Here is a 21,142-nt window from a genome sequence, read left to right on the forward strand (position 1 = left end):
AAAAGCACTATAGTATATGATTCCATCTCAGAAATAACCACCATTTTATTGAGCACTAGCTTGATACTTAACATAAATTTTATATGCTTTTCCTAACAACTCTATAAGGACAATCAAAATTATGCCCATTTTTGCTGGGTGCGGTGGCTCATGCCTGTAATCCCAGCACTTTGGGAGGCCGAGGCGGGCGGATCACGAGGTCAGAAGATCGAGACCATCCTGGCTAACACGGTGAAACCCCGTCTCTATTAAAAATACAAAAAATTAGCCGGGCATGGTGGCGGGCGCCTATAGTCCCAGCTACTCGGGAGGCTGAGGCAGGAGAATGGCGTGAACTCAGGAGGCGGAGCTTGCAGTGAGCCAAGATGGCGCCACTGCACTCCAGCCTGGGTGACAGAGTGAGACTCCGCCTCAGGAAAAAAAAAAAAATTATGCCCATTTTCCTAACGAGGCTACTAAGTCATAAGTTGACCAAAGACAGACAGCCAGTGAGCAGCAGAACTGGGCTCTGCAACCAAAGTCTTCAGCTCTTTCTATTATGCTATGGGGCATCCCAAAAGAAGGGAACTCACACTTAATAAACACCTACTATGGGCCAAGCACTTTACAAATAGTATTTTATTGGAGCTTGACAATAACGCCATCAGGTATTATCATCTCAATTTTACAAATGAGGAAACTAAGGTTCTTAAAAGCCAAGCAATTTGTCCGAGGCTACAAACTGGTAAATAGCAAAGTCGAGACATGAACCCAGGCTGCAACTCTACAGTACTTGCTCTTTTTATTTCTTTTTATTACAGAATGGGTTGATGCCCAAGACAATCTTGGCTGATACTAAATTAGAAATGATGGTGAAAATGTTAGGAAGGGATCAGGGAGAATGGGCAAGGTGAATGTAGAAACAAGGAAAAATTATTGACTTCTAAGTCGCAAGGTTCTGAAACAGCACAAAGAAAAATGGATTCTTTCAACAAATACTTCAGCATTTACTCTGTGCTGGATAGCGTACTAAAGAGCAGTCTCAGAATTAGAAGATCTGTACCAAAGGACTCTTAGTTTATTATGGGAAAGCAACACGTAAACACAGTGATAAATCCAAGGACAGAGCGAAGTAGGCAAGGTAGCACAAGGGAAAGATGACCAACCAAGAGCAAGGAGAGAGGGATGGGAAGAGCCAGAAAGAGCTGCCTGGAGGAGACATCTCAGCAGAGTTTGATGTGAGTGAGCTGAGTGAGATGGAGAGGAAGGTCACTCAGGCAAAGTGAAAATGGGTATGAGAGAATGTGGCCCACTGAGGAAACTGAAGGTAGTGTGGGGAGACCAGATTAATGGCTGTCACTTCTGACTACGGCTCAAAATCAGCCATGAAACACGAACCCCAAGGCAGACTTCCTGAATCAGAATCTCCATGGGACAGGGCTTTAATAAGTGCCACAAGAGCTTCTGATGAGCAGCCAGGTTAAGAACGCTGCGCCAGACCCTGGGGTACAGTTAATGAATGGTGAGAGAGGAGGTCTGAGAGGTTGAACTACAGAGTTTGCATTTGATCCCCATGGCCACAGTGATGGCTGGAAGGTCTGTGTGCCCACCCAGAGAGTGGCGTGGAGAAGACATGGGAAGGGGTTTGTTGAAACCATTCAGGTAAGAGACTGTGAGAGACTGAGCCATGGGAGGCAAAAGACAAAAAGACGGGAGATTTGACAGGACTTGACACACCATATAAGGGTTTGGAAGAGAGAGGGGTCAAGGACTCAAGTTTGTGGTTGGCCCTTGTGACTAGAGGATGATGGTGCTATTTGCTGAGCTATTCATTAAGAAAGTTAGGTCTGAGATGCCTACGAAGCAGCATCTCCTAAACCGTGCTTTGGCAGATATTAATAGATTTTTCATACATATCTAAACACAAGAACCCTGGGGATAGTTCTCCTCTTTTTTTTTTTTTTTTTTTGAGACGGAGTCTCACTCTTTCGCCCAGGCCAGACTGCAGTGGCGCTATCTCGGCTCACTGAAAGCTCCACCTCCCGGGTTCACGCCATTCTCCTGCCTCAGCCTCCCGAGTAGCTGGGACTACAGGCGGCCGCCATCGCGCCTGGCTAATTTTTTTTATTTTTAGTACAGACAGGGTTTCACCGTGTTAGCCAGGATGGTCTCGATCTCCTGACCTCGTGATCCTCCCGCCTCCGTCTCCCAAAGTGCTGGGATTACAGGCGTGAGCCACTGTGCAGGGCCTTCTCCTCTTAATTTTTTAGTGTAAAATACTAGAGACCAAGCACAGTGGCTCATGCCTGTAATCCCAGCATTTTGGGAGGCCAAAGGCAGGAGGATCACTTGAGTCCAGGAGTTTGAGACCAGCCTGGGCAACATAGTGAGATCCTGTCCCCACAAAACATTTAAAAATTAGCCAGGTGTAGTGGCACTCACCTGTGGTCCCAGCTACTCAGGAGGCTGAGTTGGGAGGACTGCTTGAGCCTGGGAGGTTGAGGGTACAGTGAGCATGATCGCTTTACTGAACTCCAGCCTAAGTGACAGAGTGAGACCCTGTCGCTATTTTAAAAAAAAAAATACTACACACATTTCTTTAGTTCTTATTATGTGACAACAGACATTTTAAAAATTTCATGATATCTTACTCTGAGCAGGGTAATAGCAAAATAAAAGTTTTTTTAATGAAATTTTGTGACAACCAATGCATTGTCAGATCTGTGCATGGATGTGTACATAGCATTTCTCAAGAGCTACATCACATTAATGTGTGTTCTTCACTTAGTGACCATTAGTCTATGTTATGTACCTTGCTTTCTAAATTCAATATATTTGTGATATTATTCCATTTTATTGTAAATATTATGCCTCACCAACTAATCCTCCATGGGTATGTGGCTGAGGGAAGATCTTGGTCATAAAGACTCGACCTCTGCTCCTTCCGCATCTCCTTCACAGGTCCAGCCTCCGCTACATCAGTCCATCAGTGAGCCCTAAGTCCTCTATTGCCACTCTCTACTTTCCTCCTAGGCCACCTAATTCTAACCTTCAGTTACCATCCAGTCTAGACCTCCTATCTGAACTCCTGACCTATTTACCCACGGTTGCTCACTCCCACCGTAACTACTCTTGAATTTCTCAAAAGGACCTCAAACTCAGCACATGCATAACCAACTCGTGATTCTTCCCACCCTAAACCTGCTTCTCTCCCAGTGGTCCCTCTCAAGAAGTAGGAACATCCATTTGGCTGCATAACCAGAAACGTGGAAGGATCCCTAACATGGTCCTTTCCCCCACCTCCTTCCTTCCTTAAATCCTGTTGATTTTATTTTCTCTTCAAGAATCTGCCCTTCCCCATCTCTGCGACCATCTTCATCCCAGCAACTATCCCTTCACACTGCACAAGAACTCACCAACTGGCTCCCCACATTCACTTGGTCCCCATCAGTCTGTTATACACATTGTAACCACAGTGATCTTCACAGATTGCAAATCTGATCACATTCTTCTGACCAGTTTTTAAGAGTAAAAACAAAAACCTTCTAGCCAACGTGAGCTTAGGTACAGCCCTTCCCTTTGGGAGAAAGTGAGTCCCCAGTCCTAGTCCGAGCAACCCAGATGGAACCTCCAGGGTACTTTTGGACAATCCTGACTGCAGCAGCATCACTGTTATTATAATGTACCTGTATTATAATGTAACAGATATTATAATGTATCTGTTTGCTTAATTGTAATAGAAAACGCTGAGGCTTCATTACAGAGTCAAGCCCTGTTTACCTGCTTTAAGTGTCTTATTTCATCTTCAGAGCACTCTATGGTGTAAGTTCATCCGTTCATTTGAAGACAAGAGAGAAGTTATGTAATTTGTTCCAGGTCATGTGGCTTTAAGTGATGTAGTCTGGACTGTTCTGAAACCAAATAATCTGACTCCAGTCATTACTTAAACGCCTACTCTGCTAAAATGCCTTTTCACATCTGGACTCCCCACCAAATCAAAGAGCCCTTCAGAAGAGGACCTTGTTTTTCTCACATTTGATATTTGAGTGCCTATTTGTGCAGGTATTTGTGCCAGGTGCTGAGCAGAGTTATAAACAAGACAGCGTCTTTGCCATTACAGAACTTAAACATAGTAGAGACAGGCAGACGTTAAACAGAAAGCATACATAATTACCTAATTATGACAAAAACTACAAAGGGGAAGGCAGAAGGTGTTCCGAGAGTGACTGAGAAAGGATCTAGCCCAGACTCGGGGAGCCAAGAGGAAGGCTGAGACTCGTCTCAAAACCGAGCTTTGGCCACGTGAGAAGTGGCAGGAAGGAGCCCACTGGCAAGTGTCAGACTCCTGAGCCTGCAGCCCGACACAAGACACGCTGGGTAAGCGCCTGAGGAGTCAGCTGACCGAAAAGGCGGGTGGCTGAGTGGGCAAGTGGAAACGGATAGGCGGGACGGAGCGGCGGGCGGGATCCCAGATACAGCCGAGGCCCGGCCTGTGGCCGAGGGGTCGAAGAAAGGCGGCGCGGAGGCCGGATGCGGGACAGGGGCGGTTTGGGAAGCACTCGGGACCGCCCTGCTGGACCGCCCAACTCACCCTTCGCTCTACCGGCGACGCGAACCCACCCCCGGGAGAGAGACCAACGACCGGCCGCACGCGCGCCGGAAGTGGGGGGGGGCGCCCTTCTAGGAGCCCGGAGGACCGCAGCTCTGTGGCAGGCGCGGGTCGTGTCTCGCAGGAGCGGCGCGGGTCCGGCTCAGACCTGGCGGGGGCATCGCAGAGTCCAAACGGTTGACGCGCTGCTGAAAGGGTGGGGAGCATAAGATACATATTAAATATAATTATATATTCTATATATTTTAATACATAAAAATATACGTATATATTCAAACATATTTTTCCTCGATATGTCGCGGGCTGGTATACCATCGAGAAAATAAAAACCGAGAACCCATGATCTCTACATTTTGAGAGGAAGAGGAGCTGCCCACGCTCACAGCGGACGTGCTGACTGCTCACCGCGGACGTGCTGACTGCGAAGACGACAGTCCTAGGAGCTGCGGAAGGGCAGGGGCGGGGACGGGTCCTGCCCAGGAATGCCGAGGACGCCAGGTGCTGCGGAGGGGTCGGGGTAGGGGGGCAGGAGAAGCTGTAAAAATTTCCTGGTGGACTCTGCCCTCGAGCTGCCCGTGGCCGCGTGCTGGATGCTGACACAGGAGGAGGAGGAGGAGGAGCGCCACGGGTTTCCCGCGTAGGAGGCGGCAGGAGCCAGGGCACAGCGGGGCGGGGTTCAGGGCACGCTCGTAATTGGCCCAGCATCTTAGCTGGCCAGAAACTAGGCTAAGGGGTTGGTTAGAGTGAGTTAGGTTGTGGAGAGTCAAATACCAGGCTCAGGTGTTAGAAATGCATTGAATGATCAGTGCAGGGTATTCACATATAACATGGCTGGAACAGTGTTCAGGGCGGTTGTCTGTACCGTATAGAGTGGATTAAAGGACAAAAGAGATGAAAGAATACAGGTGACACATGAATTTAGCAAAATGTAATAATCTGTGAAAATATGATTGAAAATAGGGCAAGGGATGACATCGCTAAGGGAGGTGTTTTGGAAAATAAACGGATTGTGAAATACCAACGTTTTGGAATGGGGAGGAAAAGGAGTTCGAGAAGAGGAGCTACTTAGGGAGCGCCCAGATGGTTCAAACATCATAAAAGCAACAGTGTTTCAGGAGAGGGAACAGGTGACTAGCAGATGCTGCAGAGAGCCGAAAGAGGGTGAGAACTAAGCTGAAGGTGGAATTAGGGGGAATGACAGAGGAGGGCAAGAGAGAGAGATGTTACCTGTGGACTGTCCTTTCCAGTGGTTCAGAAGAGTTGGTAAGGCTGAAAATAGACAATAATCTCTTTTGAGAATTGTGATACTGCAAGAAAGGAAAAAGGATATTGGTTGAACTAAGCAACCGGATTTAAAGTATTCTTATTTTCAAGGGTAGTGGAGAGCTAATTTGTAGAAAAGAAAAGGTAAAGTTTAGTAGGCACAAGAAATTGAAGATGGAAGAAAAGAGATACAGCTGATGGGGAGGAAATGAGACCAGATGGGCTGGTGAAGTTGTTTGTCACAGAAAAGAAGGAAGTGATTTGTTCCTGAATAGGAGGAAAGTGGAGGGTGAGTGCAAGAGAGAAGGGAGAAGTTGAAGATGTTTATGTCAGATGACTGACCACAAAGGTGTTAATCAGAAGATGTTACAGTTGATCCAGACTTTGAAGAATGTTACGACGGCCAATGACTGGAAGAGACGACTTCAAGTTATGTTCTATATCTACTATCCAATATGGAAGCCATTAGCCATTTATGGCTATGTGTAGGAAAGCAACCTGTTGCATGGCAAGAGTAATGCTATCTTGAAGTGAAACATGATAACCAGTGTTTGACTCTTGCATACCAAGGCATTCCCCCAGCAAGGTGAAGAAACAATGCCTATAACATAGATAACCCCTCATAAAGAAACAATACCTGTAGCATAGAAAACCCCCTAATAAAGATCCTTATCTAATTTTCCCACTGGTCAGAGTTTTGCAAGAGGGTCTCAGACATGACCAGCTGCACGTTTTACCAAAAAAAAAAAAAAAAAAGCTTGCAATAGAAAGAATAATATCTGCAGGGCAGGTATGGGGATCCACCATCTTAAGTCCTTTCGTCCCTACCTAATGTTTCCTTCTGAGAAACTGCATTTGTCAGCTCAGCTCTCTCAACCTCTGGGAGTAGGTTTACATATATTTGCTCACTTGATATATGGCTGATAGGAACTGAGGAAGTAAAATTTTCATTTCATTGAATTTTAATTAATTTACATTTAAATTGCCACATGGGATTAGTGGTTCCATACTAGACAGTGAAGCTAGCCTATACTGGTTAAAAAGAACCCAATGAGTGAAATGAACAAAGTAAACATAGCACACTTCTAATGAAGCAGATAAAATAATGAGTGGCCAAAAAAAAAAAAAATGTAAAATTGTCTTCTACATAAAAAGTCCATAAGGTTTATACACAGAACATACTCAATTTGTTCATTCCCTTAAAGGATCTAGCAACACACTTTTTAATGTTAAGTACCCAATTTCCCCATTTTTAATGAACAGATGAATACCAGTATCTGCTAACACTGTGGGGTGGGGAAGAGAGAGTGATATATACCTAAGAAAATTAGCAACTTCATCAATAATAAACACTTCTCTATCATTTATTTATTTTAAAAAAGTATTAACACCTGAATAATGCATGGATTTTAGATAATGAAGTATCAATTTTGGTCAACTAATTTTGACAAATATGTCATATCAGTGAAAGATGTGAATAAAAAGAAATGTGTGCAAAAGTATATGGGATCTCTCTGTACTATCTATCTTTGCAATAATAGATAAATTGAATTTTAAAATATCTTAATAAAAAGAAGGCAGGAATAGGGGAATGAGGGAACAAATACCTTGTCTGCCCTTCTTTGCTGTGGGACTTCAATAACCTGTTAGACTTACACACCATATCCTCTGTATCTCCTATCTGCTCTTTTCAATTTTTGTTTCTCATTTGCATATTTTACCACCTATTTTCCAATCACTAATTCTTTCTTTAGTGATAATGTACTTTTAAACATATCCCTTGAGTTCTCAATTTCTGTCATTGAATTTTTTAATTCAGAATTTCTCTTTGGTTCAAGTTCACATCCATTATATTATTTTATTTATTTTTTGAGACAGGGTCTCACTCTCATGCCTAGACTGGAGTGGAGTGGCATGATCTCAGCTCACTGCAACCTCCGCCTCCCAGGCTCAAGCAATTCTCCTGTCTCAGTCTCGCAAGTAGCTGGGATTACAGGCACAGGCCACTACTGTGTCCAGAATTGGTGGGTTCTTGATCTCACTGACTTCAAAAATGAAGCCGCGGACCCTCGCAGTGAGTGTTACAGTTCTTAAAGATGGTGTGTCCAGAGTTTGTTCCTTCTGATGTTCGGACGTGTTCGGAGTTTTTTCCTTCTGATGGGTTCGTGGTCTCGCTGGCTTCAGGAGTGAAGCTGCAGACCTTTGCAGTGAATGTTACAACTCTTAAGGCGGTGCGTCTGGAGTTTGTTCGTTCCTCCCGTCCAGAGTTGTTCATTCCTCCCAGTGGGTTTGTGTTCTCACTGGCCTCAGAAGTGAAGCTGCAGACCTTCACAGTGAGTGTTACAGCTCATAAAAGCAGTGTGGACCCAAAGAGTGAACAGCAGCAAGATTTATTGCAAAGGGCAAAAGAACAAAGCCTCCACAGTGTGGAAAGGGACCCCAGCAGGTTCCTGTTGCTTGCTGGGGCAGCAACTTTTATTCCCTTATCTGGCCCCACCCACATCCTACTGATTGGTCCATTTTACAGAGAGCTGATTGGTCCGTTTTATAGAGAGCTGATTGGTCCATTTTGACAGGGTGCTGATTGGTGCGTTTACAATCCCTGAGCTACACACAGAGTGCTGATTGGTGTATTTACAATCCTCTAGCTAGACTTTAAAAGTTCTCCAAGTCCCCACTAGATTAGCTAGACACAGAGCACTGATTGGTAAGTTTACAAACCTTAAGCTAGACACAGGGTGCTGATTGGTGTGTTTCCAAACCTTGAGCTAGACACAGAGTGCTGGTTGGTGCATATACAACCCTGTGGCTAGACATAAAATTCTCCAAGTCCCCACCTGACTCAGGAACCCAGCTGGCTTCGCCTAGTGGAACCCGTGCCAGGGCCGTGGGCGTAGCTGCCTGCCAGTCCTGCACCGCGTGCCTGCACTCCTCAGCCCTTGGGCAGTCAATGGGACCGGGCACCACGGAGTAGGGGGCGGCGCCTGACAGGGAGGATCTGGCGGCATGGGAGCCCACCGCGGGGGGCGGGGGGGCTTGGGCATGGCGGGCTGCAGGTCCTGAGCCCTGCCCCGCAGGGAGGCAGCTAAGGCCCGGCGAGAATTCGATTGTGGCGTGGGCAGTTCTGTGGGACCCCACGCCCCCTCCGCAGCTGCTGGCCCGGGTGCTAAGCCCCTTACTGCCCAGGGCCGGTGGCGCTGGCCAGCCGCTCCGAGTGCGGGGCCCGCCGAGCCCGCGCCCACCCGGAACTTGCACTGGCCCGGTTCCCACCCACACCTCTCCCTCCACACCATGCCGCAAGCAGAGGGAGCCAGCTCTGGCCTTGGCCAGCCCAGAGAGGGGCTTCCACAGTGCAGCGGCTGGCTGAAGGGCTCCTCAAGTGTGGCAAGAGCAGACACTGAGGCCAAGGAGGTGCTGGGAACGAGTGAGGGCTGCTAGCCCATTGTCACCTCTCACTACCACCTGGCTAATTTTTTGTATTTTTAGTAGAGACAGACTTTCACCATGTTAGCCAGGCTGGTCTCGAACTCCTGACCTCAAATGATCCACTTGCCTTGGCCTCCCAAAGTGCTGGGATTACAGGCGTGAGCCACCGTGCCTGGCCCATATCCATCATTTTAGAAAGTTTTTTTTTAATTTTTATTCTTTAGATGGAGTCTCGTTCTGTGGCCCAGGCTGGAGTGCAGTGGCACAATCTCGGCTCACTGCAACCTCAGCCTCCCAGCTTCAAGCGATTCTCCTGCCTCAGCCTAGCTGGGATTAAAGGTGTGTGTCACCACACCCAGTTAATTTTTGTATTTTTAGTAGACACGGGGTTTCACCATGTTGGTTGGCCATGCCGGTCTCAAACTCCTGACCTCAAGTGATCTGCCTGCCTCAGCATCCCAAATTGCTGGGATTACAGGCATGAGCCTCTGCGCCTGGCCCATTTTAGAAAGATTTTTATGGTAAAACACACATGCCATTAAATTTACCATTTTAACCATTTTTAAGTGTACACTTCTGTATTAGTCTGTTTTCACGCTGCTGATAAAGACGTGCCCGAAACTGGGCAATTTCCCAAAGAAAGAGATTTAACTGGATTTACAGTTACATGTAGCTGGGGAGGTCTCACAAACATGGTGGAAGGTGAAAGGCATGTCTCACATGACAACAGCAAGAGGGAGAATGACAGCCAAGCAAAATGGGTTTCCCTTTATCAAACCATCACATCTCATGAGACTTATTCACTTCCACGAGAACAGTATGGGGGAAACCACCCCCCTGATTTAATTATCTCCCATTCCCTCCCACAACACATGGGAATTATGGGAGTATAATTCAAGATGAGATCTGGGTGGGGACACAGAGCCAAACCATATCAACTTCAGTGGCATTAAGTGCATTCACAATGTTGTACAACCTTCACAAACATCCATCTCCAGAACTTTTTCATCTTCCCAAACTGAAACTCCATACCAATTAAACAGTGATTCCCCATTTCTCCCTCCCCCGAGCCCCTGGCAACCACCATTCTACTTTCTGTCTCTATAAATTTGACTACCCTTAAGTACCTCAAATAAGTGGGATCATACAATATTTGCCTTTTTGTGACTGGCTTATTTTATTTAATGTCTCCAGGTTTATCCATGTTGTAGTATATGTCAAATTTTCCTTTCTTTTTAGGGCTGAATAATATTCTATTGCATGTATATACCACATTTTATTTATCCATTCATCTGTTAATGGACACTTGGGTGGCTTTGACCTTTTGGCTATTTTGAATAATGCTACTATAAATATAAGAGTACCTTTAATCCATTTTTAATTTTTGTATGTGGTGTAAGGCAAGAGTCCAACTTCATTCCATTGTATGTATCCAGTTTTCCCAGTATCATTTCATGAAAAGACCACCATTTCCACCATTGAATGGTCTTAGCACCCTTGTTAAAACTCAGTTGACCACGTGTGAGGGTTTACGTCTGAGTGCTCTATTTCATTGGCCTGTATGTCTATTCTTATGCCAGTACCACACTGTTTTGATAATTGTGGCTTAATGAAATCAGGAATTAGTGTCTAATAAGTCATTCTAAAAATAGCTTCTGGTTTTCTGTCAAATTCTTCTCAATCTTGTCTTTTATGTCCTCGAATAAAAAAAAGTATTTTATCCAAATCTAATTATCCTAACATAAGAAACTCCAGTGATTCTACTTCTGTCGTCAATTGTTTCTGCTGGTTGTTCTTATCTCGCTTGCCTGGTTGTCTTTTATCAGGAATTTTCATGAAAAATTGATGTGGAAATAATTTGAAGGTACTCCTCTTATTTTATTTTTTGAGACGGAGTTTTGCTGTTGCTCAGGCTGGAGTGCAGTGGTGCGATCTCGGCTCACTGCAAGCTCCGCCTCCCAGAGGCAGAAAGGTTCACACCATTCTCCTGCCTCAGCCTCCCGAGTAGCTGGGACCACAGGTGCCTGCCACCATGCCTGGCTAATTTTTTTGGGTTTTTTTTTGTTTGTTTGTTTTTTGTTTTTGGTAGAGACAGGGTTTCACCATGTTAGCCAGGATGGTCTCGATCTCCTGACCTCGTGATCTGCCCGCCTTGGCCTCCCAAAGTGCTGGGATTACAGGCATGAGCCACCGTGCCCGGCCGAAGGTACTCCTCTTCTAGAGAAATCATTGTTTGCTTCTGCCAGATATCTGGGAGCTCCAGTAATTGTAGGTCATCACAAACCAGTTTAAGGTATTGAGATTTTTCTGGGTCAACCAGATGACTTGCAGTTGGGCTACTGTCTGTGGAAGGGCTGGTTTACTACAAGTTCACCTTTATTCCTAGAATGTAGTTGATTTTGGGTATAATTCAAAGTACCAAGGTCCCAACCCTTAGTCTCTGATTCCAACTTTCTTCTCTCTAGTACTATGAGGCTATCAAAAATGCCATTCAGTACCCTCAGCTGCCTCTTCCAGATAAGCAAATAATCTGAAAGTGAAAGCCCACTAGATGCTTTGGTTCACCTCACTGGACTTAGATCATTTCTTGGATCTTGTTCTAGTATTCTGTACTACCTTGACAGTTCTAATGGCTTCCAGCGGATTTTCATATTTTTATATGGATTTACTGTTGTCCTTAAGGGACGTGTGAGCCACATTACTCACTGTACCAATAATGGAAGCTGAGTTCTGTGACTTTAATTTTTCCCTAAAAGATAGTATCTTTTGAAGAATAATAAGTTTTTAATTTTAATGTAGTCCGATTGAACTTTCCTTTGTATATATATTGGGCTTTACTGTCTTTTTTAAAGATTTCCTTCCCTACTCTGAAGTCATAAATATACTTTCACATATTTTCTTCTACAAATTTTACAAAAGGTTTGCTTTTCTCCCATGTATTTAATATACTTGCTATTTGCTTTGAGTGCAGTTATGAGGCAGAGATCTACAATAACTATTTCTAGATGAATAACTAATTATCCATTGATCACTTACTGAATCGTCCTTCTTATCCACACTGGTTTTCATGCCAGCTCATTCAACTACATTATTCATCTTTGATCCCACATGTAGTGTTATGATGGAGATGGTTATAGGCTATTCCATCCATCTATAAAGTTAGCATCATAAAAATGATTAAGAATACATGAACATTACAGGTCACTCAGTATTGCTTACCAATCTTATGTTTTTCTAGTAAGCTCACCTTTGCACAAAGTTTATTTCAAGCCATCTTCTCAAGCATTATTCTCCTCACCCCTCATTCTTAAATGATGATATAACCTCCTTCTTCCCAATGAATTGGAACGTCCTCAGTTTCCCACTAACCTACCTGAGCTTGCATCCATTCTCTCCTATCATCTTAGTTAGCATAGGAGAAGGGCCACTCATATCTAAAGACCTATTCTTCCACTTGTATCTTGGATCCCATCTCCTTCCCCATCAATCATATGCCATCAACAGTTCATTCTCTTCCTGTGTTATCTACTCTCTCTCCTGGATTCTTCCTGCTATCTTTTACACATTTACACATTACATATCTTTCCTATCTTAAAAATTATCAAGCCACCAACCAAGCAAATAAACCATCCCTAAACTCCACTATTACCCTATTTCTTATTTTCTTTTATTCATAACTGACTTATTGAAGTTGGTCTGTAATGACATTCTCCATTTCCAGATATCCCATTTTTTTCTCATGCTGGTTCTCTTCAACGTTTGTTTTTTATGAAGAGGTGCTGGATTTTGTCAAATGCTTTTTCTGCATATTTTGTCCTTTATTCTGTTGATATGGATTTGGTTGATTTTTAAACTGATGCTCAGATGGATTCCTGGGATAAATTCCACTTGGTCATGGTAGAAAATCCTTTTTTATATGTTACTGAATTCAGTTTACTAGTATTTTGTTGAGAATAAGAGATACTGGTCTGTAGTTTATGTTTCTTGTGATGTATTTGACTGATTTGGATATCAAAGTAATATTGGCCTCATGAAATGAGATGGAAGATATTCCTTCTTCTTGTTTTGGGGAGGGGGAGAGTTTGTGAAGAACTGGTATTAATTCTTCTTTAGATGTTTGGTAGAATTCACCAGTGAAGCCCTTGGGGCCTGGGCTTTTCCTTGTGTGTCTTTTTTTTTTTTTTATTACTAACTCAATCTCTTTATTATACATCTATTCACATTTTCTATTTCTTCTTTAGTCAGTTTTCTGTCTGCAGGGCATGTCAGAGACCTTCACAGCAGCCCCTCCCATCACAGGCCTTGGGGCCTAGGAGGAAAAAATGGTTTTGTGGGTGGGGCCCAGGGCTCCCCTGCTGTGTGCAGCCTAGGGACTTGTTGCCCTGCGTCTCAGCCGCTCCAGCCATGGCTGAAAGGGGCCAACGTAAAGCTCAGGCTGTGGGTTCAGAGAGTGCAAGCCCCAAGTCTTGGCAGCTTCCACGTGGTGTTGAGCCTGTGGACACAAAGAAGTTAAGAATTGAGGTTTGGGAACCTCTGCCTAGATTTCAGAGGATGTATGAAATGCCTCGGTGTCGAAGCAAAAGTTTGCTGCAGGGGCAGAGTCCTCATGGAGAATCTCTGCTAGAGCAGTGTGGAAGGGAAATGTGGGGATGAAGTCCCCACACAGAGTCCCCAACAGGGAACTGCCTAGTGGAGCTGTGAGAAGAGGGCCCCTGTCCTCCAGACCCCAGAATGTTAGATCCACTGAAAGCTTGCACCATGCACCTGGAAAAGCCACAGACACTCAATGCCAGCCTGTGAAAGCAACCAGGAGGGGTGCTGTACCCTGCAAAGCCACAGGGGCAGAGCTGGCCAAGGCCATGCAAGCCCACCTCTTACATCAGTGTGCCCTGGATGTGAGACATGAAGTCAAAGGAGATCATTTCAGAGCTTTAAGATCTGACTGCTCCGATGGATTTCAGACTTGCATGGGGCCTGTACCCGCTTTGTTTTGGCCAATTTCTCCCATTTGGAATAGGTGTATTTACCCAGTGCCTGTATCCCCATCATATCCAGGAAGTAACTAACTTACTTTTGATTTTACAGGCTCATAGGCAGAAGGGATTTGCCTTGTCTCAGACTTTGGATTTGGACTTTTGGGTTAATGCTGGAATGAGCTAAGACTTTGGGGGACTGTTGGAAAGGCATGATCATGTTTTGAAATGTGAGGACATGAGATTTGGGAGGGGCCAGGGGCAAAATGATATGATTTGGCTGCATCCCCACCCAAATCTCGTCTTGAATTGTAGGTCCCATAATCCCCACGTGTCATGAGAGGGACCCAGTGGGAGGTAATTGAATCATGGGGGCAGCTACCTCTACGCTGTTCTTATGACAGTGAGTTCTCATGAGATTTGATGGTTTTATAAGGGGCTTTTCCCCTTTTGCTTGGCACTTCTTCTTACCACTATGTGAAGAAGGACATGTTTGCTTCCCCTTCTGCCATGATTGTAAGTTTCCCGAAGCCTCCCCAGTCATGCTGAACTGTGAGCCAATTAAACATCTTTCCTTTATAAATTACCCAGTCTCGGGTATGTCTTTATTGTCAGCATGAGAACAGACTAATACAGTAGGCGATACCATCTAGGTTTGTGTATGTATACTCTATGATGTTCACACAAAGACAAAAGCACCTAATGATGCATTTATCAGAATGTATCCCTAGCATCAAGGAAAAGATGACTGTACTTCCTTCCTTCTGCTGTTCTGTTGTTGTTGTTTTTAAGTTTGCTCTCATTTTTAGTTTCTTAAGGTGGAAGCTTAGGTTTAGATAATTTTTTTTCTAAAATAGACATATTAAAGCTATAAAATTTCCTCTAACCATTACTTTTGCAGCATCACATAAAATATTTTATGTTGTACTTCACTTTTATTCAGTTTAAAGAATTTTCTAATTTCTCTTATGATTTCTTCTTTGGATCATGGGTTATTTATATTATGTTATTTAATTTCCAAATATCTGTGGAGTTCTCAATATGCCCTCTGGGTTAGTGGAATCCTCACTGTCCCCAACCTCTTGGTCTATAGATACCCAACTGGTCCTATCTTCTGGACTCTAAGAGGCCTCACTGGTCCCTGCGCCACCCTCAGCTGAGATGGCCCTGCCATCTCTGCCCTTAGTAGTGTCCCCACCCTCTGGGTACCTCGTTTCCTGCTTTTGGAATACCAGAAGTTGGACAGCTTTTCTTCTTTTCATCCTGTCTCTGTCCTCTTCAAAATTAGCAGTGTTTCTGGTGATAGCATTGTCAAAATCCTTGTTAGTTTTCCATAGATTTTAAGAGAATACATACGATTAGGCACAAGGATTCTCTATAGATCCTTCCTGGATAACCCAATTTCTATCCTGGATTTGGATTCTGCTGAAATAGTTAATTGGATCCATAAATCACACACCTAATCGCTTCACCAAAACGTTTGTCCCAGCGCTGTCTCCAGAGCATGCTATCTGAGACAGGCTGAGAAATTTCCAAATCATCAAATGATTTTTGCTTAACAGTTTCCTCCTCAGTATATCTCTTTCCTCTCATATTTTACCATAAGAAGGAAGGAAAAAACAAGTTACACCTTCTACTCTTTGCTTGGAAATATCCTCAGCTAAATACTCAAGTTCATTAGTTACAAGTTCTACTTTCCACCCAATAGCACAGCATGATTCAGCCAAGTTTCTGCCACTTCTAACAAGGATTGCTTGTTCTCTAGTTTCTAATACATGTTCCTCCTTTCATCTGAGATCTCACCAGAAGTATCTTTAATGTTCATTATTTCTAGCAGCATTCTCTTCATAGCAAATATATGTATTCCCTAAAATGTAACTTTCTCTACTGTCCTCTTTACTTCCTTCTGAGCCCTTACCAGAATCACCTTTAATCCTCCTATTTGTATAATCTTTTCAAGGCTTTTTCTATTAAGAATTTCAAAACTCTTCCAGCTCAATCACTTATTCAATTCCAAAGCCACATCTATATTTTTAGATATTTGTACATAGCACCCCACTTCTGGTACCACAAACAAGATGGCATAATAGAAATGTATTCTCTCGTAGTCTGGAGGTTAGAAGTACAAGATCAAGGTGCCAGCAGGGCCATACTCTCTCTGAAGGCTCTAGGGAAGTGTCTGTTCCATCCCACTGTCTTAGCTTCAGGTTGCTGGCAATCATTGGCATTCTTTGCCTTTTGGATGCATTACTGCAATCTCTGCCTCCATCATCACATGCATTCTCCTCTGTCTCCTCTGTGTCTGAATTTGCCTATCTCGTAAGAACACCAGGCATTGGATTAAGGCCCACTCTAATCCTTTATGAACTTAACTTGATTATATCTGCAAGGGCCCTGTCTTAGGCCATTCAGGTTGCTATAACAAAAAATATCATAGCCTGGGTAGCTTATAAACAACAGAAATTTATTTCTCATAGTACTGGAGGCTGGAAAGTACAAGATCAAGGCACTGAAAGATTTGGTGTCTGGAGAGGGTCTGCTTCCTGGTTCATAGACGCCATCTTCTCACTGTGTCCTCATATGGCAGAAAGCCTTGGAGCGCTCCAAGTCCTATTTTATAAAGATACTTAATCCCATTCATAAAAGCTCTGCCCTTATAACCTAATTACCTCCCATAGGCACATGTCCAAATACTATCACATGAGGAGTTACAATTTAATATATGAATTTTGGGGGGACATAACATTCAGCCTACACAGACCCTATTTTCAAGTAAAGTTACATTCACAGGTAATGGAGGTTAGGGCTTGAACCTATCTTTTTGGGGGGATACAATTCAATCCACAACAATGTGATTAGTATAAACTAAGATTTATTTAAACCACTATGGGCCAGAAGCAGTGGCTCATGCCTGTAATCCCAGCACTTTGGGAGGCTGAGGTGGGTAGACTGATTGAGCCCAGGAGTTCAAGACCAGCCTGGGCAACATAGTAAAACCCCGTCTCTACAAAAAAATAGAAAAATTAGCCAGTCATGGTGGCATGCGCCTATGTTCCCAGCCACTTAGAAGGTTGAGGTGGGAGGATCACTTAAGCCCAGGAGGTTGAGGCTGCAGTGAGCTGTGATCACACCACTGCACTCCAGCCTGGGTGATGCAGTGATACTTTGTCTCAAAAAAAAAAAAAAATAGAGAGAGAGAGAGAGACAGAGAAGGCAACCACCATTTATAAAAAGAGAGAGAGAGGCAGAGAGAGAGACATAGAAGGCAAGCAACACTTAGTGAAAAAAAAGAAAGAAAGAAAACACACACATACACACACACAAAACACCATGACCGGGCTTTCAGGTATTTAACAGATAAAGATTTTTCGAGGTGATGCCAATGACCTCACTGATAAAAAACAAAGGGAATTATCTGACCTGAACTCAACTTTAAAGATCTTGGGGAATTATAGTATTTCTTGACACAAGGCCAGTCACTTCTGTCAAAGTGAACCTTGGGAACTGTAATTACACTGGCCATTATTTTCTTTACTGAATCAGAGTTTTCAGCAATGGTTCTGAGTTTTAGGAAGTCAGTGTCAACTGGACATGCACACTGACATGTCAAAGATGTCTTATTACCCATAATTTAAAGATCTTATTCACAACAAACATGTTAATACTTGTTAATATTTATTTGAGCAGCAGCCTACTTGTTAATATGAGCAAAAGGCAAGTTAATTTTTAATGTGGCTTCACAATTTTATTTCTTTTTTTTCCCCAGAACTGGAAATTGATTTTTAAATTGAAATCCCTTCCTTGTGAAAATTGTTTACATAGTCTAAGTATCAAAGAAAATTAATTTCCAATACAATACATGATAAGCAAAAGTCCACATGTAGGTCTTTATGTTCATTTATCTGAGAAAGAAGTTTGCAGTTTTCATCCTTTTCTCAAATAAATTTACTATCTCAAAAAGATTGAGAACCACTGCTCTAGAATGTATGCCTAAGTTAGACATATATTAGTACATATGTTAGTTTGACCTAGTTTCCCCCAAGTGAAATGAGAAATAGAATTCAGGTAGAATATTGGTGGTGGCCTATCAGTTTCATTCTTGAGAATTTTATATCACTTCCCATGCCTGTATTATCACTCCTAATCTCTCTGGAAACCCTTCAATTCCATTTACTTCATTGAGAGGAACTTCTTCAGTGTCAGCTGGTATGGACCATAGTTGGCTCTAGATTTGTTTTGGCCAGTCCAACAAACAAACTCCAAGTTAGCTCATCAAACTCACACACAGAAAGCAACATCTCTGGCAAGACTCCACAAAGCTACAAATCTAACATAATCTGAAAGAATGGTTTGGCTTCCTTGGTCAAACACCCAGAAAATCTACGTTCATATCATCACTTTTGGGTAAAAGGTTAACAAAACACTTTACCTCTGTACATGAGAATTAACCTTTGGTTAATTTTCTCATTCTGTTTTATTGAAAACTTATTAATAGGTCAATGATGTTACCCAACAATATTGTTTATGGTAAAAATGTTTCCTGATTACCAAATGAATTATAAATGAACTATAAATACTGACTGCGCTAATGGATACTATAACTTTGGGCCTCCCTGAGTACAGTGACTCTTGTAATTGGCATGTCTCTTACAGAAATTCTAGAAGCTATGTCCATGGAGTTGCTATAAGACATATTAGCTCCTGTGGAAGTTTCTAATCCAGATGCATCCCACAGGTGCCCAGTGTTAGTCTCATCTCCTTGCATCTGAGCTGTCAACTTGGAATGGGAAGGCCAAAAAAAAAAAAAAAAAGCCTGGATGCTTGTGTAAAACACTGTGAGTACCACTACCACTGAAGAGGGGTAGGTGCTGCCTACTGGTCAGCTGTGGCTTCTGTCCTATCCTTCTAAATGAATCTGATGCCAAGGGTGATCTGTAGTGGTCTTGAAGGTCTAAAAGTCTAGTTGAATTCAAGAAGAACATTCTGGTTGGCAATGATATACACCCAGCTTCTTTTGGAAACTACTTGAAAATTTATGTTTCTTCCTTCTCTCATCTTCTTATCGTCTAACACAATATGTGTTAATAGTTAACTTTATATGTCAGTATTTAAGTTATAGGATATGAAAGAAGGAGTGTTATCATCTGGGAGCAGAATGAATGCCATTCATGGACCAAAAAAAAGACTATTTTCCTCTTTTGGGAAATGGTTAGCATGTTAATAGTTATGTGATAATAGTGTTATGTAAGGTGAAAGCACAGCTTCATTATTATCAAATTTGGAGAATTAAAGTATGGCTTAAAGAAACATGTATGGTACTAAGTTGACAAGGGGCAGACCATGATGCTTTTATAATGTGTCATCTTGCTTAAAGTGCACCAGTTTTCCTAGAATTATTTATTTTATGTTTACAGTTTGGGTGGGCCAAAAAGGCAATTTTTGGGAGATGCGTAATGTGGAAAGGAAATAGTAGCCATTTGTAGTTCACATATGTTGTTGCTGACTGGTGACTCACTTTGTTGACTCATTTTGTTGCAGCTTGGCCTGCAACTACTCTACCATCCTCTAGATCCTCCTTCAGCTTCTCCAACTCCTGGCCTATGTATGTGTGTTTATGACAAACAGCCCCAGCTTCTGAAGGATACCCTCACCACCAAGGTCAAAGGCAACAAGAACTAACATGGATTTCAGTCCATTTTCATGAGGTTCAAGTTTGTACTTGTGACTTCCAGCCTGACCTTGACTTCTCCCACTTTACTTCCATCTTCCTTTCTGACTACTCTGCCAACATCAAATTCTAGCATCAGACACAACAGCATTATAAGAGTGCCTAACTAGCTCTCATAATTGTTTAAGTCAATTCTCTTTAACAAATCCATATGTACATGTACACATATTCAATTACTTGTTGTGTGTCTCTGGTTGAACACTGACTGATATATCAGAGATAAAGAAGGTCATTTCATTTTGAAAAAGGAGTCAATCAAGAGGCATAACAGGCTGGGCATGGTAGGCCACACCTGAAATCCCAGCACTTTGGAAGGCCAAGGCAGGCGGATCACCTGAAGTCAGGAGTTTGAGACCAGCCTGGTCAACATGGTGAGACCCCGTCTCTACTAAAAAAAAGAAAATACAAAAATTAGATAGATGTGGTGGCACGCACCTGTAGTCCCAGCTGCACCAGAAGCTGAGGCACAAGAATAGCTTGAACCCAGGAGGTGGAGGTTGCAGTGAGATGAGATCATGCCACTGTGTCACAGGATACTTGGGGTGTTGCTTTTCTGGTCAGAAACCTCTGTGGCCAGTGGTGCCTTTGCCTGAGTTTTGCTTGGGCCCACTGGGATTGTTCCGCCCACTCAGCCTGGCAGGCTGCACTTGGCTAATGCTACCAGCCTGGATCTCACCCCTGCCAAGGGTGAGCCAGGCGTGAAGTAGCAAGGGGTATGTGAGCGAGAGAGTGTGGGGTCTGGCCACTGCACACAGGCACGCTGGCTGCTGCAGCAGGGTGGGCAGCTCCAGGTGCCAGTACAGGCCCTGGCTCACTGCAAGGCTGTGACTGGACTAAGTACACCGCAGTGGTGCCCAGAAGCTTGGAGACTCCAGGAAATGCAAGGCCCCAAAGGGAGTCACAGTCCTGGCTCAGGGAGCTTTCTGGTCTGGGCTCCCCGAAGGGCCACAGCTCTTCTCTCCTCTTTGCCTGCAATGTGGTGAGCAAGGGGCATGTTACAGCTCTGTTTGTGTTACAGCTCTTTCAGCCCCACCATTCAGCAGGTCTCAAGTTCTTGTCCTGCATCTAGAAAGAATGAGGTATGCAGACAAGTGGAGGCTGAGCAAAGTGAAGAGGAGCTTTACTGAGAAGGAGGAGCTTTACTGAGCAACAGAATAGCTCAGA

The 21,142-nt window shown here is 43.5% G+C and overlaps 2 protein-coding genes across 4 annotated transcripts in view; one reads left to right on the top strand and one right to left on the bottom strand.

Moving 5' to 3' along the window:
* ZSCAN30 (zinc finger and SCAN domain containing 30) overlaps positions 1 to 21,142 on the bottom strand; it is a 41,004-nt gene that overhangs the window by 13,655 nt on the left and 6,207 nt on the right. Inside the window, exon 2 of the mRNA XM_054461373.2 lies at positions 2,422 to 2,518. Coding sequence (XP_054317348.2) covers positions 2,422 to 2,518 — 97 coding nt within the window. The remainder of the gene's footprint in view (positions 1 to 2,421; positions 2,519 to 21,142) is intronic.
* Positions 3,903 to 21,142, top strand: part of LOC129019102 (zinc finger protein 271) — a 51,414-nt gene continuing 34,174 nt past the window's right edge. The window contains exons 1-2 of one of the 3 annotated variants that reach the window (XM_063653539.1): positions 3,903 to 4,356; positions 7,730 to 7,925. The gene's annotated coding sequence lies outside the window, so the exon portion shown is untranslated. Of the gene's footprint in view, positions 4,357 to 4,672; positions 4,785 to 7,729; positions 7,926 to 21,142 lie in introns of those variants that run through there. The other 2 variants (XM_054461372.2, XM_063653540.1) reach the window with 2 other exon arrangements.

This window comes from Pongo pygmaeus, chromosome 17 (assembly GCF_028885625.2).
Source record: "Pongo pygmaeus isolate AG05252 chromosome 17, NHGRI_mPonPyg2-v2.0_pri, whole genome shotgun sequence".
Classification (NCBI taxonomy): Eukaryota; Metazoa; Chordata; class Mammalia; order Primates; family Hominidae; genus Pongo; species Pongo pygmaeus.